The sequence below is a fragment of the Haliaeetus leucocephalus genome, unplaced genomic scaffold (genome assembly GCF_000737465.1).
Source record: "Haliaeetus leucocephalus isolate CR32 unplaced genomic scaffold, Haliaeetus_leucocephalus-4.0 Scaffold351, whole genome shotgun sequence".
Classification (NCBI taxonomy): domain Eukaryota; kingdom Metazoa; phylum Chordata; class Aves; order Accipitriformes; family Accipitridae; genus Haliaeetus; species Haliaeetus leucocephalus.
In genome coordinates, this window is record NW_010972787.1 from 2,096,392 (window position 1) to 2,112,186 (window position 15,795).

The following is a 15,795-nucleotide window of genomic DNA, read 5'->3' on the forward strand; positions in this document are numbered from 1 at the left end:
CTTCCCAGTGAGGTCCTGCTTTTGTAGTATGGGGAGCTAGCTCACCACGTGCCCTGGCAGAGACTGCTGAGTCTTGCCCACTTGTGAAATCCTAGGCTCTAGGTCTTTGATTTGCACTGTTGAGCACTGCACCAACACCTTCTCTCCACCATGACTGCAACACCACATGTTTCACAGGTTCTTCATAAAACACCTTCAAGAAAGCACTCAATGAACTTAGTGCTTGCATTAGAGAACATAATAAAAAGATTTTCAGAATGGGAGGGATGGCCAAGGTGCAAGAAGTGATCACAGGAAGGAGATGGAAGTGAGTTTCCAGCACAGCAACTGCTGGAGCACTTGAAAGAAAAGAGAAATTCCACCCTGCTCCAGCACACAGCCAGCTGGTCACTACCATGTCTGGGCAGCACACATTACACAGGCAATCGGGGGATCAACTAAAAGCGCAATCAAGAAATTGTTCCAGACAATCAGAAAAAACAGGCTCCAGCAAGGTGGAATGCATATATCTGGAGAAAATTATTCAGCACTTGTTTGAAGCCAGGACAAAACCAGCCAAATATGGAGAACATCTGTCTTGATTCAGAGATCTCATATGGCCACAAGTTTTTGTGTTTTTAATTGGGACAGCCAGAGATTTTTTCTGTTTTTGTAAACCAGGATACCCTGCACATATTAATATTTCTAAGGTTCCACTTACATTGATTAAATTAGATTTTATGCATCTTTATTAGGCTGACATCTGGCAGGAGGTGGAATGAACACAGTGACTGTGGCAAAGCTGGAAGAAAAACGTGAATGGGACAGGTGACTAGTTTAAGCATAGACTATGGAGTCCTGACACTGAATGGAAGAAAAGATGCAGAAATGAAAATATGTGGGGTATGCTGTCAAAGTCACATTACAGTTGCATCTATAATTCTTTAGGATGTCACATAAAATTGAAAAAATAAGGTTGAAGTCTATAAAAGAGTTTTTTCTTAATAGTTTGCAATTATTAAAAAAAAAATTCATTTAGGGTATTCAGAGGCACATGGAGAAAAGCACGTAGGAGGTGTTGAATATTAGTCATTCAAACCAATGGAGCAGAAAAAACAATGCAATAGGATAACAGGTAAAGGTATAGACTTGAATAGCCTTGAAGATATTTAAGAGTTGATACAGTGGAAGAACAAAATGAACACGGAGAGAAGGAAGCTGCAGAGCAGCAACGATGATCTCTGAGTCTGTGTTGACATTTTCTTCTGTTTTGAAATAACCCACATCCAACAGATTCATAAATGGTGGATAAAATCCAAACCTAACCATATAAAGACTTACACAGGAATAATTTTACACTGCTAGTTGTCCTACTGAAGTCAATCTCTGATGGGCAAAACTTCATTATATTATCACCTACTATCAGCAGCCTTCTTTCTAGCATTTTATGCATGTGAGGAGTAATATACTGCATCTTTGCATGCTTTGGATGAAATGAGTAATTTACAAATCATGCATTACAGTCATGAAAGATATAGAAAACAGTAGCAAAATGCTTGGTCATTCAAGCAATCTACATTTAAATCTCAACATTTTTCCATTTACATCGTGTTTACATTTCTCTAAATGCATAGAAGACAGTATGTGTTGCAGTAACAGTTTCACATATGTGCGCATACACTAATAACAAAGCAGCACAGAACATAGTTATTTTCACAGGCTGTCCCTGCCATAGCTGTTACCTGATTCACAAAGTTATGGGTACACAGCGTTCTTTGGCTTCAGCCTTCTGAAAATTATCTGACCTAGAAATAATTTTTATTTTTAAAGTATTTTCATATCCTATCCTGTTCTCTTCATCCTTCGCCTCCCTGGGGAAATATTTTTAATTGCTTGGATTCAGTTAAAATGAAGAACACAAGTTTCTCATCAAGAAGAATCCATCTCTTACACTGCAGGGAAGCAGAATGCAGCCTCAAACATTACAGTCTTGCTTACTTAAGACTGAAAAAGAAATCTTCAGTGCAGTACCAAATCCTATGGATTAAGCTCTCTGCAAACAGCTGGTACCATGCAAACACTGCAGTCATCATAATACATACACGCACACATGCATCTCTTGGGTGAAACCTAATTTCTGTGTGTCAATTTGTGTACGAGAAGTTTCTCGTGAACTGCCAGTGACAATCCAGATGGCAGGACAAGACTTTTAGAACAAAACCCGTTTTGCTGTGCTGCAACCATAGCTGGGTGACCCCGTCAAGATCAGAGCTGACAGAACTACCTCAGCAGAAGCCACGTGGTAACAGGGAAGACACATCAGCTGCCAAGTAACATGAAGTTGAAAATATTCCAGCAGCAACAGTATTTTGGGTGACCAGCAGCAGATATGTAGAGCAGGCTGACAGCATGAGTTCGACTTTCACCAGGCTTTTATTTAAGCATCTTCTGAAGATTGGAAATTGGGATCCCTCTCAAGTCTGGATCATACAAGCCTGCTGCTGCTTAACACCAAAGCCCACAGTGCCGCAGCAACTTCAGCCTCCATTTTGGTAATCAGAAGCATTTTTAAATTTAATTTTGTTTTTTTTTTTAAAAAGCTAGAGAATGATGAAAACCTAGAAATAAGGACCAGCATTTTCCACTCTAAGCCTCAGCTCCAAGCAACATAAAAATGACAGATCTAAGCTACAGTCACAATTAGGTTATGAACATAAGCAGAAAGAGTGAAAAAAGTGGAATGTATTTCATATGCCGTACACGACTTATTTAAGGATAAGGCCAAAATTAACACAAACATCTGTAGCTTTAAGCAAACAGACAGGTGTCTGTCCCTCCTTGATTTTAACTATTGTAAACTGTGTTTCTTCCAGCAGTACTTGATTGTAAAACATCTACTCTAGAGTAGCTATATCCATAGTGAGGGAGCTTGCAGTCCAGCCAGAATTCTCTCCTAAGTCAAATAAAGGAAAACCTGTGCCTACCCTGCTGTTCATTAAGAGAGATTTAAGAAAAAAAAAAAGAAAAAAAAAAGGCAGTGGTGGGGAATTAATGGACATACCCAATAAATGAGAAAAACAGCAGCTGCCATCACCAAGAAAACTTGATTTAAAAGTCTCTTTCATGTCCCTCATCATCTATTTCAGAGAGCATTGCACACGTGCATTTGCAAGTCACAGAGACAGCCAGTACCCAAGGAAGACAGACTATATGTACTGGAGCCTGATTTATGGTAGGCTGGGGACACACAGGGGTAACACACATGGGACATGGACATTCTGTAGGAGTCACTACCACCACAAACAGCTGCTGAGCAGGATTTGAATGCTGTGCCCAAGGGAGCACCTACAAGCTGTGGTCTGCTTGAGAGTGACATTATCAACCTCACAACCAAAAAGCACTTCTGCTGCGTTGTGTAGCGCATAACCATTCACCTTCAGAGCAACAGTGGTGTGATCCTCAGTCCCTACCTCCTGGGCATGACCATGCTGGTCACTGTTTCTCCTTCCAGCAGTGGTCTGGTAAGAATTCAGCCAGCACTTTGAATACCTCCAGAAAACTGACACACAATTGGAATACTACCATGCTTTCAGAAAATGCAGTCACAGTAACTTCATTCTGCCCTTGGGCAAATATGACAGTATCTGGCAATGATATTTTATAAATAAAATGGAAGAAATAGTAGTTTACTTCCCTTCAGTTTATCAGATTATATTATGCAATTGAGTGCCTGGCTACATTCTTGTAATTTAAATTACTATAAACTCACATACCTGCTGACAGTGTATCTACACAGGGTAGTGATGAAATTCCCCCCCCCGCTTTTTTTCCTTCCCATTAACTTAGTTTCAGTTCTGCTGACCAACTGATTTTAAAATGTTCGCAAAAATTTTTCCTGTGGGTACAGCAAGAAAAAAAGTGAGGAAAAGAGGGACTGCCATTGTAAGTTACTCCATGTATATTTGGCCATGCATTAGGGAAAAAAGAGATTTAATTAAAAAAAAAAAGCACTCTACACAAGCATGGCACATACCTGTGTATCACATGAGAAATAGTCATGGACTTTTATTTGCATTCTACATACATTCAGTTAGCAGCTTTAACATAAACTTTTATTCAGTTTAGCAACTATCAGAAAAGTATTCCTAGGTTGAATTAAATGAGTTCTGAATTCACATATTGGATTACATCTAAAGAATGTAACATGCAAAAGCCTTGCATCCAGTCCTTCTACTGAAATCTCTCTAAGTTTAAAAGCATAACTCCTTTTTTTTTTGAGAAAGAAAAAAAACCACAAACACAACCAAAAAACCACCACCACCCACCGCAGAGATGCTGGTTTTCAGTCTCGGTGTAAAACCACAGTGGACCCTCTCAGATACAAGCTAAAAAGAACAACAGAGATTTAGGCTGAGAACAACAAAAAATGCAAAAGGAACAGTTACACCCTACTACTATTGTGATATCAACTTCCTGTTATAATAATGGCAATCTTCACTTTTGGTCACAAGGGCATTTTTTATTCAGAGACTGAAGTTAATGCTTATGCAGAATTTTTAGTGACTGTGATGAAGCCATTTCCTTTTTTATTAAAAAAAAATATATATATATATTAAAAAATCCATAGCTCAACCTTCTCCTGGCAATTAAATTTTAATAAATACAATTTAAGTATCCAATGCAAGTTAATCCTGCACCCTGTTACAGCAATATATAATTTTAGATGTTTATATTAACTCCCAAGCCTCTAGAATGATGATCTGACATGAGAAATAGGGAAGCATTAGTTTAACATAACTCAAGATTCACACTTATCTACAGTTGAAGTCTGGCATCTGATTCCTGTTCTGTCATTTCAAACATAATCCTACTACAAAGATGCAATTTATTCTATAGCTTGCCAAAGAAGAAAGGAGGCTAACAAGAATAAAGGACAGAATTTAAAACATACTGCAGCCTTGTTCAGTGCCACATTACTGCCCAGCTGCCAAGAAGCCACATCTTGTCACATGAAGGAGCACATGCAGTCACCTACTACTGCCAAGGAATATTTCTACCACCATGAAAATGCAAGGGAAAAGACAAAATTCTTTTTCTTTCTTCTGCAGGACAAGAGCATACTCTAAGCCACACTCACACAGAACAAATCCAAGAGCACCTTCCCAAATACATTGCAGGAACTGCATCACAACGCAGAGGATTTAAGGATATTCACTAAGACAGTGTCATCAAGAAGTGACAGCAACATAGGAAGACTGGCGACCAGAAACTGGATAGAAGAGACAGGTGTCAGCAGGTATTGGCTCAAAAGCAGTCCTCGCCTCTTGCTTTCAGCCCCTGGAAAGCTATGACTCACTTTTTTCTGAAGCAGCTAAAAACTGAATTGACTTAAGGTGCTAACTTCAGGTGTATTTGTGGGAAAACATATTGCATTACATGCTTTGATGGAAGAATGCTGGATGATACTGGAAGCTTCTCAGAAATGAGAAAAAGGTTGAAACCAAAAAGGTAGGTGGAGGTTAGAGAGAAAAGAAAAAAGCATAGGAAAAGGTTATGAAACAAGCTCTCAACACAGCTAGCAAAGAAGAAACAGAGTGAACAACTTACCTTCAAATGAGGGAGGCAAACAAACCCACAAGAGACTGTTGGCCTGAATTATCAAATCTACTTCAGTTGCTAAAATAAAATCCTTCTCCTGCATTCAGCAGTGCGTGCCCTCATTTGAAGGCCCCTTTTTTCTCCTTGTAACCCAAGAAGACTTATTTCCTCCTGACCTGCAACATAGCTTGTAATGACTCTTGCCACCTTTAACACATGTCCCACAGAATAACCTAGGCAATCTTGTAACAGCTCATTCTTCTGCCATTTTTCATTAACAAAACAATCTGGACCCAAAACACCCAGATGATGACTAAAGTCTTCATCCTGGAGGTTTTAGTAAATAGCTGGGCAAGCAGAACTCTTAACACAGGTAAAGTTCACCCAATCAAAAGACAAAATTTTGTTACAGGACAGGCCAATGTTATGAAATTGATTCTCCCATTTACTCAGGGCTATTACAAATTTGCTGCCCTTCACCTTGAAGGCAAGCTGTCTTTTTAGACTTGTCCTCTTAACAAATACATTGCAACAGATATTTTGCTACAAGCAAAACTGCAGCCATGCATTGTCTGTTACCAAAACAAAGCTTTGCATTGTATCTGCTTTCTGTCATAGCTCCAACGATAGGATGAAAAGTCATACTGCTCAGTAACAAACTGATAGATGACACATGGATCATATGTGAATGAACATGACCTAAAACCCTATATAGAAAAGAAAAAAAAGAATAGTAATTCCACCTGCAAAACATAAAAAGGACTTTCTGCCCAAGCTCTGTTTGGTGTAGCAGAATTTCCCTCACTTAGAGGTGCAAATATTTGTTCGAATTGAGATAAATACTGCATTCCCCATTTTCAAAGTTTCTCAAAATCAAGCGGTAGTTCCCAAATCAGGATAGAATCTTTGCCAAATGGGTTAAATAAAAAGGATGTAATCCATGATTAAGAGATCAAAAGAATCTTGGGATGCAAGAAGGAGGATTTAAAAAAAAAAAACAAACCCAGAACCAAAACCCATCCCACTTCTACAAAGTGGATTCCATGAACTCAGTGTAACACAGATGACAAGATGGTCAGCTTGATATTCTTAGACACATTACAGTACCCACAAACACCATTCCAGTTCCTTGAAAGACACTATAATTAGTGTCCAAAGGACAGATCTTCTCCTTTGGAATGTTCTGCTATTGGCACAGGTGGGGTGTACATGTTTTATTACAGAGATATTTATAAGAGCCTCTGGAAAGAACGAAGCGTAAGAACTTCCTCGCTTCACATATTCACATAGTTATTCTGTGTATTGTACATGATGCATGTTACTGGAGGTACTGGAGGTAAAAAACTGTAAACATCAGTTTTCCTTAAAAACAGCTGCCCAAACAAACTATGTCTAGAAATCTTCACCCAGAAAAGGCACCCTTGATCAAAGAAAAGAAGTTTGCTTGGGGTGGGGGGGGTGCTGACAAGTGTGTAATGTTCCACAGTTCATCTAGAACTGCTCCAGCCCACTCTAAATTACAATGTCAGTGGCTGTTTATGCTCTAAGGAAGTACAGTAAGTACAGTACAGCCCATTCAGGTTGCTGGAATGTCACTGATCATATGCTCAATTGCATCTATTCATTGGAAAAATTCAATCCACAACAGCAGCTGCATTTACCACCACACCCCAAGCGCCATCCAGTTGCCCCAGGTGATTCCAGTGGTTTACCAGCCTGCAGGACAGCCACTCCACACTCTTGTCCCTCTGCAGTGACTGCAAGTTACAATTCTAAGTCCAAGGAGTTGTATTTACTAAAGAACAGTATATTAGCAGTGCTTTTGGCTTCAAGCTTTTGCAACAAAAGAGGTCCAGCCTTTTGCAGTCATGTTCTACAAGTTTCAAAACCATTTATGCTGCACTAATTATTTCTGACTGAAACTTGCTAATAATTACTGTTGAAAAGATGACTTAGGCAAACAACAGACAAGTTACTCCATTTGAGAAGAACTATGACTAATTATGTGGGTAATTTTGTTTTGTATCTCTTAAAAAAAAAAACTTGTGTAATCCTGGCTTCCTTCAGGTCAACAGCAACGTCTCCATTAAGTTTGGGGAGGCAGTTTTCACTACAAAATCATAAGCTACACAATGGCTGAAAAGAAAACTTAGTGAAAGAACGTGGGTCATTTAAAAGGACACTGGCAACTTCCTAATCAATTTTTTAAAAAAGTTTCCATATGTAACACCCATGATGACTGTAACTGAAAGACACAAGAATTTTTTATTTACTTCATGAATTACACTGCATTTTAAACACTTAAGTTTACCAACCAGCTTATAACCAATTTCCTGTCTGTGTGGGTCTTTCATAGAGCAAGAATAAGGTAATAAAATGTTACAATGTTTCTTTCTTATTTAATTAAACCAATTTCAATTTCATCTTAGAGTCACTTAGGCAGAACAGGGAGCTACAAACCCTACCTTTATGTTACCTAATAGGCAACATCTCTTGTAGTATGTAAAATGACTGTTAACATCTAACCATGCTACAGATGTGCTACATGAGTGGAACTAATAGGAATAATAAATATAAGTATCCTTTCCCCAGCCTCTAAAATGTATACTCCTTAACTGTCAATGCTCCCCTTCACCCTTCCAAAAATCCTTATTGTGGCCTAAGAAACGGACTGAAGAAGAATCCTGATCCTTGCATGGTGTCTACCAGAACAGATTACCCAGAAGGTTAGCATTACTCTCCAGTGTTCCATCCAGAACAGAACACCAAAAAGCATCAGCCCAAATCCAACTTGAAAATGGAGTTCACATAAAATCAAACTGAATAATGTTAGAGCCGTCTATTCATTCTTCACAACTTCCTAGAATGCCCACAATTAGAGCTTCTTATGACAAATTGCCAACTTCAGGACACTTGCAGCCACTGAACAGCTCATTAGTGTAGCATGAAGCAGGATCAGGAGGTGTAAGATCTTGTACTCTGCAAGCTTGCTGTAGCGGAAGGCTCAAGTAGACCATTAGCTATTCATGGACTGAAATCCTTAACCTCCAAACATTTGCTCCTGGCGTTTGAGGGGGGTGGCCACAAGGCTTCAATGCCCATTTACCAACCTCACAGTAGGATCGGGCCCAGAGATAAATAAAACCATCCCCAAAGAAACTGAAGCTGAGTTCACCTCTGTTAAATCAGAGAACTGTTAGCTGCCTACAGGACTACCGAAGATGTCCATGCAGTAGGCATTTAAAGGCTTTGATTCACAGGCAGGGACAGGGCAGCTTGGGATGGCTGATTTACTACAAATTACGTTCTGAAACAGTTCAGCATTTGATTCAAAACAGCTCAGGCACCAGGAGGAAAGGAAGAATCTAGAGGTAGTAATCAAGTCTGTCACCCTACACCATGCCATCCCCAGGACCAGATACCATTCACACCATGTCAAGAAACTCCACTCATTCACAACCCTCCAGGACAGCCAACCTTCATATGGCCTGGATCCACACTAGGAAGCCCAGCATTTTTAGCCACAAGCCTCCAGTTTTGGATTCCCTGTCTGGACTCTAGCCAAATGTGATCCTGCTTATGCTTCAGTTTGAGTGTCAAACACACCTAAGGGATAGGCCCAATAATGCCATCTCCAGGCAACAAGTCACAGCTAGGCAGAAGAGCTAAATGTGAGGATGGAAGGATCATGGCCAATGGGGGGGGGGGGGGGAGGAGCAACCAAAAATGTGCAGCCAAATTTAAGGAGGTAGCAAAAATCTCCACATCAGAGTCAGAACTGGGATCATTCTCAGTGCTCTATAAGAAGTAATACCATAAAATAGCTGAAAATATTAAAAACTTTACATATATAGGGCATTACACTGCCTTTAATACCAAGACATTTTAACAGGTGCTTAGGTATTTCTGTTTTATACATTGGCTTAATTTTTCTGTGCTGTAGTATGCTCAAAGTACTTTCCAAGATTTCAGTCCAACAAGCCTGTTCTGTGTGTGAACAATTTGTCCATGTAACCTACCAAATGCACATTTCCAATCCAGAATCCAGCTGTGCTCATTTAACCTTGGCTCAAATGCACAGGGAGTGTTCTCATCCTAAACAGCTAGGGAAATTTAGAGGGTAGAATTCTAAAAAACACTGTGTTTTCATGGCATGCTTAAGATTAGAGAAAATCCTTGATTCTTCCAGTTAAATAATTTGGTTCTTACTACAATAAACCAGCATCTTGGTTCACTGGACTAGGAAGCGTTCAGTTGTACTGCAGCACTTCTCATTGCATCTGCAATCTACTCCTGCACTGATTATCTTGCATAGCATAAACTCTTTGGAAAAGAAACAGCACTAATTAATGTCTATATAGCTCCAGAGAAATGCAGACTGTTTATAATAATGCCTAGTGTTAGTTTTGTTATACAGATTCAGAATACGGTCTAGGACAGTCAAGAGACTCACACTCTGACATGAGTGAATGAGGTTAAGTTTTGAAATCAAGGAAATGCCACTGAAAGCACTTTGGTTTTAAATCTCTCCAATTTATATCAAGGACTATAAATGGAAATGTTTCAGCTTGTCAATAACTGGCATTCAATCACACAGGAAAAAAAGTTGTTTCTACAACAATCACAGTCTGAACCCAAAACATACTTCATCTCCAAAAAGCAAAATTTTGAACTATTCCTGGACAGAGGTGAAAGTCAATACCAACACCAGAAGCACATGCAAGATGAATGCAGCTCAACACAAAAAGACCATGTTCCGCACCAGGCAAATGGTCTTTGAATTAAGAGTATGTTCTAGCATCAATCTCAGAATGACAAAAGCAAGCATCTCTGTGCCAAGTCCCTTATCTGAGACAGGTCTACCACCTCTTGATAGAAGCAGAGAAGGTGAGAAACCCTTCCCCAGCATGCATCCAACCACTGCTGCTTGCTGAACATCCAGCCAGTTCCTCCTGCTTCTGGCAAACAGCAAGTGAACTTCTTCAAAGACCACATACTGTCTCTGTCATTTCTTCTAGCTGGTTCTGACAGCAAACTGACTTTAGATGTACTAGACAAAATTCCACCCTAATACTCATAGCTAACACTTGTTCCAGTATTGAGGGGGAAAAAAAAGGAAGGAAAAAAAAAAAGACAAGCTACCCTGTTCACCCTTATACATCAACTGGAGAAACCGTAAGAGAATCCTAGAGGTCACCATGACTGTCTTTAACACGAGTTAACCCCATACTAGGCACGTCTCTCAACACCAAGTCCATCTACTCTGCGAGTCATACAGCAACACAACTGCCAGAGGAATTGGTGCATTTTGTCAGCTGGCAAGCTTGATAACGTTCATCAATATCCCTTCCTCAGTCCCAAGTATAAACTTGTTTTAAAGGCAGTGACAACCCCCCTTCCCCCCAAACTCATACGTACCTGATCACAACCAGCATTCACCAGTTCCTGGAGCATCTGCCTATTCACTTCAACAGCTGCTGTAGTGCTTGACTCATTAGCAAAAGGCAGCAAAGAATATCTAATTTCTCGCAGAGCTTTCTGATATGGTCCAAACTTAGGTGTTTGTCTCATCTGCTGCTGCCTTGCAGCATCCTTCCCTATTAAAATCTTAGGGTCCAGAGACGTTTCGCTGCCTGGTCCAATAGGTAGTCCCTGACCTGAAGATTTGGATGGTTGCTTTAAACCTTCTCGAATCTCTTGTAACCTTTGTCTGCTGTTTCCAGAATATGTCGTAGCAGGAAAAGTCTTTGGCCTCATTGTTAATCCAGTTTTCTCTGAGCATAAATACAGCTTTATTCTTAGTTTTTTTAAATTACTTTACTTCGAAAAAGTGTCACTTGATGGTATCAACTTCTTGTAAACATAATCCTTCAAAGAGAAAAAGAAAAGGCAAAATTCTCAAGAAAATTCTGCCAACGTTTTACTTCAGCTCACGAACTCCACGTTTCCTACAGAAAGTGAAAATCCTTGGAATCATCATTTTGCAGACTGACAGTGTCTGAAACAAAAGAAAATAGAAAGTACATGCAATTAAGTTGATATTGTAAATGCCTCTGAAGGGACAGCATGACAATTAATCAAGTGAAAGTGAATCAGTTTAACCTATTAAGCTGTCACAGCTGGATTCCCTTTAATGATTTTCACTTTATCTATTTTCAAGAATAGGATTCTAAAAGGCTTTCTCAACATAACCAATAAATAATTCATTTTTCTTTAAAGTTTCATTTTCAAAATAAATGAAAATAAAACCCTTAAAACCTACAACATTTAAGAATTTTACAGTACCTAACTGCGGCAAGTTTCCCACCCAATTGCATAACCAAATGCTGGACAAGCCTATCCTATTTCATAATTAGGGAAGAGTATGCTCATGAAATGTTTTTCCCCCACTCAAGATTTTGTTTGTTTTACACTAGCTGAGCTCAGTTTCAGAAGTTTACGAAAAAGATTTATAATGGAAATATTGATGACTCTAACCATAGCAACTTCTAGTATTTCAATAACAAAGTGAATAAAAGAAAGACAAGATATTTCGCCTTTCCACATGAATATCTTAGCAAAGCCTGAAGGTAAGAATTCTCCCGAGAACTGGAAGGAGGAGGGGGAAAAAAAGGAGGGGGGGGGAGTATATGATATTACATTAGCTGTGCCTTATAGGGAAGAAAGGGAAAAGAGGCATAGATGGAGCTACTCAGTAAAAGCAGAAGAGGCAGAACCAGCTCAGCATCCCAACACAGAAAAAAGAAAAGACTTTGAGATAGCTTTAAGGACCTCTTCTGACATGCAGCAGAGAACAACTATGCAGCACAGCTGAGCTACCATGCAACTTGCAATCTCTGTGCAGCATGAAGTTACAAGAATCCTACCTTAACTAAGTCTTTGTGGCATCACCATAATAGAAACATTAAATAATGGTGCATTCAGAAGAGGATTAAAAAGATAGCTTAATCAGAAACGTCATCTCGCTATTGATGCTGCTTATGCAAGTTTGCTTCTGCTGTTGATATTAGCACTTGCAAAGCGACTCCTGAATGGTGCTCAAGCCACTTTGTTGAGAAGGCTAGAATTTGGTTCAGTTGTTTTCAAATCACAAATACAGAAGATGGTAACACACTGTATGCTCCTCTCCGTCCCTCAGAAGTCAACTGGATTTTTTTTTTTTAAAAGGAATTTCATTTCTGATCATAGCACATTTATCACTGGAAAGAGTTTCTCCAGAAAGTATTGATCTTTATTTTCATATGCTCATACTAAAACTCAACTCACTGCAGCAACTCTTCCTGTGATAGCTACAGTATTTCCCAACAAAACAACCATTTCCATACATTTACTATCACTTCTCACTGCCAAGCAAACAGCTTACAGTGAAGGCCAAGAGGATCTGGACACATTCATGTCTGAAGCCCATCACCACTTCCTAATGAGTAGAGAGTCCACTTCAAGCTTTCCTCTACAACCAAGGACTGAAATGCAATAGTGAACTCAGACCCCAGACTCTTTTTTTGTGATGGTTTACCAGTTTGAAATGCAGGAGCATAGATTAATCACTTGAGATTAACCCAGGTCAAGTTCTTTTGCTAAGATTTAAATGCTCAGTTAACTAAAAGACACCTATAATGTGTTCAAGGTCTTGAGCTCCACTCGGTACTCTCTAAGGATATCCTGCAACCCTAACTCATAGAGGACTAAGAATGACATAAATGCCCACATGCACATTGGACAGGGTTTGTCACTTGTTTTAAGAGAAATGCTAAAGGTGTTCATCTAGATTTTGATATTTCCACAAACAACAAATCAGCTATTAGTCAATAACAGATCAAGTTTTCATTGTTCTCAATGAAGACAATAGCAACTGAAGGATCCCAAGAACAGAATTTTTTCTACTTAGGCAGAATATAGCAAAAGATAATACATAGCCTCGTTAAAAAAAACAATAGTACTGCAGCCCTTTTAGGATTACATCATAACTAGCTAGTGCTTAAAAAGATACAGAGCAATTAATTGGTCTATAACTGTCTTTCCTTTCCTGACAGCAGCAGGCACCATATGGCTGGGTTTAGGAATCTGTGTTGTTCTTCCTTTTCAATCCCTGTGCCAATCCTCAGGCCTGGGACGCGCTGGAAAAGCTTGCAACCCCCCCCCGCCTTTTTGCAGCAAAGGACTGCTTTCCCACTTACACACATGCTTCACATAAAGAACTTTTGTGACCTTTAGCCTAAGCTCGAGTCTAATAATGCTAGGTCAAGCCAGCTGGCAACTTCTTCAGCTTACACTTACAATACTGCTAAACCAGAAAGAAATGTTGATCATTTAGACAGTATGAATGAGAACAGCAACAACAGCAAGTTGTTGGAGCTAACTGCAAATGTTTCACATTTTGCAGAAGGGTTTTTTGACTAAATACGTAAGGTAAGCCAAGAAATTGGAACATTAAATATTACAGATGACTTACAAAGACAAGCTGCCCGCTTTTTAAAATCTTCCTGTGATTTGCATTTTTAGCAAAAAATAAAAGGGTTGTATGCTTTAAGAGATATGTAGTGTGTCTAATTCTGTCTACGCATTTCTAACTGTACATCTGGATTTGGATAACTCCAAATCCTTCTAATCTGCACCTTGCCTACAGCATGAATGTATCAATAGCCTTCCTGCCATCACAAGAAACGATTTTTCAGAATTATTTTTGAGCTTCAAGCCATTCTGACTAAACAATCCTAAGGCTTTTTTTCCCAAATGTTAGACATTCTGCACTAATTAGAAGCTTGTCCATTATCCTGAAGATACAATCAAATAAGCGCAGCATTACTTTAATTGCATCAAGTTAGAAAAAATTTTTAATAACTGATTATTCTTCTTCATTTGAGAAATACCAATAGCTGCTCTGGCAGCAAACAACCAACCACACTGAAATTATATGCTGATGTGTTGTCCCAGCAGCACTAGCTATTCACTCTCTTGTTTCTTCATTCACCAACAGGCTGCATGTGCTACTACTGTCTCTGTGGAGCTAGGACACAGGCGAGAAACTAAAGCTCAGTTGTGTTTCAAGAGCTAAGTCCCAAACCCTGAGCTGGAGAGCTGCTTCCCTACCTATAACTGTGCCAGCGCTGTAGTGAGCTGAGCTAGCGATCACTGCAGAAGGAAGGAATAAAGTTTTAAGAAACTGCTACAACTGCCTTCCCTCTCTCAATTTACAGGTATTGCTTTGGTTTTTTTGGATCACAAATTCACGGAAGCAGGGACCATCCACTTCGTACTGGAGGTCTAAGGCTGTCAAGGGGGCGGGGAGGGGGAGCATTTCAGGAATTTCATTATTATATGAACCGTGCTCCCCTTTATAAGTGAGCACACGGTGCAAGTGAAAAGAACTAAGTGAGAATTTTCCCCCAAATCATTCCTTCTCTCCTTCTTCCTGCTAACAAAACTGTCCCAAAGTAACTCTGTGCCTGCATCCCACTGCCAACCATAAGCACTGGCCCAATCCAGCGCTGTGGGAAACAGCTCACCTTCCCCATCCACAGCAGACCAGCAGTAATTGACCGCAGAGCCTGGACCCTCCAAAAAAGCTTTTTTTTTTTTTTTTTTTGCGTCATTTGCGCGAGTGCCTTTGCCGGGGAAGGGGGTATTTCAACACGCCCGCCACTCACGAGGCAGGAGGGAGGGTGGCGAAGTGCTGAATTTTGGCAGTGACCTTCAGCTGACTGCGAACAACAGGGCCCCCGCCGCAGCCGGACGGGACCTGGCGGGCTCTGGGTGCCCCCGCTCGGCTGCCCCCGGCCCTCGCCTCCACAGACACCCCCCACGGCGGGCTCCGGCCCAGCCTCGCCGCCTCCAACCCCCGTGCCGGCCGGGAATGCCCCCGGGGAACGCGGGCGCCCCAACCCCTTCTCCCCCAGCCCCAAGCCCACTCCTTTCGCAGGCACAAAGCTCCCAAAATAAACTCCGGCCGTTTAGCGGCAGCTCTCCGGCCTGCTGGGGCAGCCCGCGGAGCCGGTCCCCACGGCGGAGGGGAGCCGGGCGGAGCGGCCTGGGGCAGAGGCCTCAGGCGGACGGACGGGACCCCCCCGCCAGGGCTGGGCCGTCGCTCGGGTGTCCGGAAAATGTCGGAGGGTGCGGGCAGAGCGCCGAGGCTGCCCCCGGGAGGGGGGCGCACACACACATACACACACGGGACGCTCACTCCCGCTTCAAGAACCGACCCGCCTTCGCGCCCCCCCC

General features: G+C 40.9%; 1 protein-coding gene across 3 annotated transcripts in view; it reads right to left on the reverse strand.

Annotated features, from left to right (window-relative positions):
- The window catches only part of LATS2 (large tumor suppressor kinase 2), a 51,248-nt gene that overhangs the window by 35,111 nt on the left and 342 nt on the right, over window positions 1-15,795 (reverse strand). For 2 of the 3 annotated variants that reach the window (XM_010572636.1, XM_010572635.1), the window contains exon 2: window positions 10,996-11,575. In XM_010572636.1, coding sequence (XP_010570938.1) covers window positions 10,996-11,334 — 339 coding nt within the window. In that variant the 5' untranslated portion in view covers window positions 11,335-11,575. Of the gene's footprint in view, window positions 1-10,995; window positions 11,576-15,795 lie in introns of those variants that run through there. The other variant, XM_010572637.1, reaches the window with a different exon arrangement.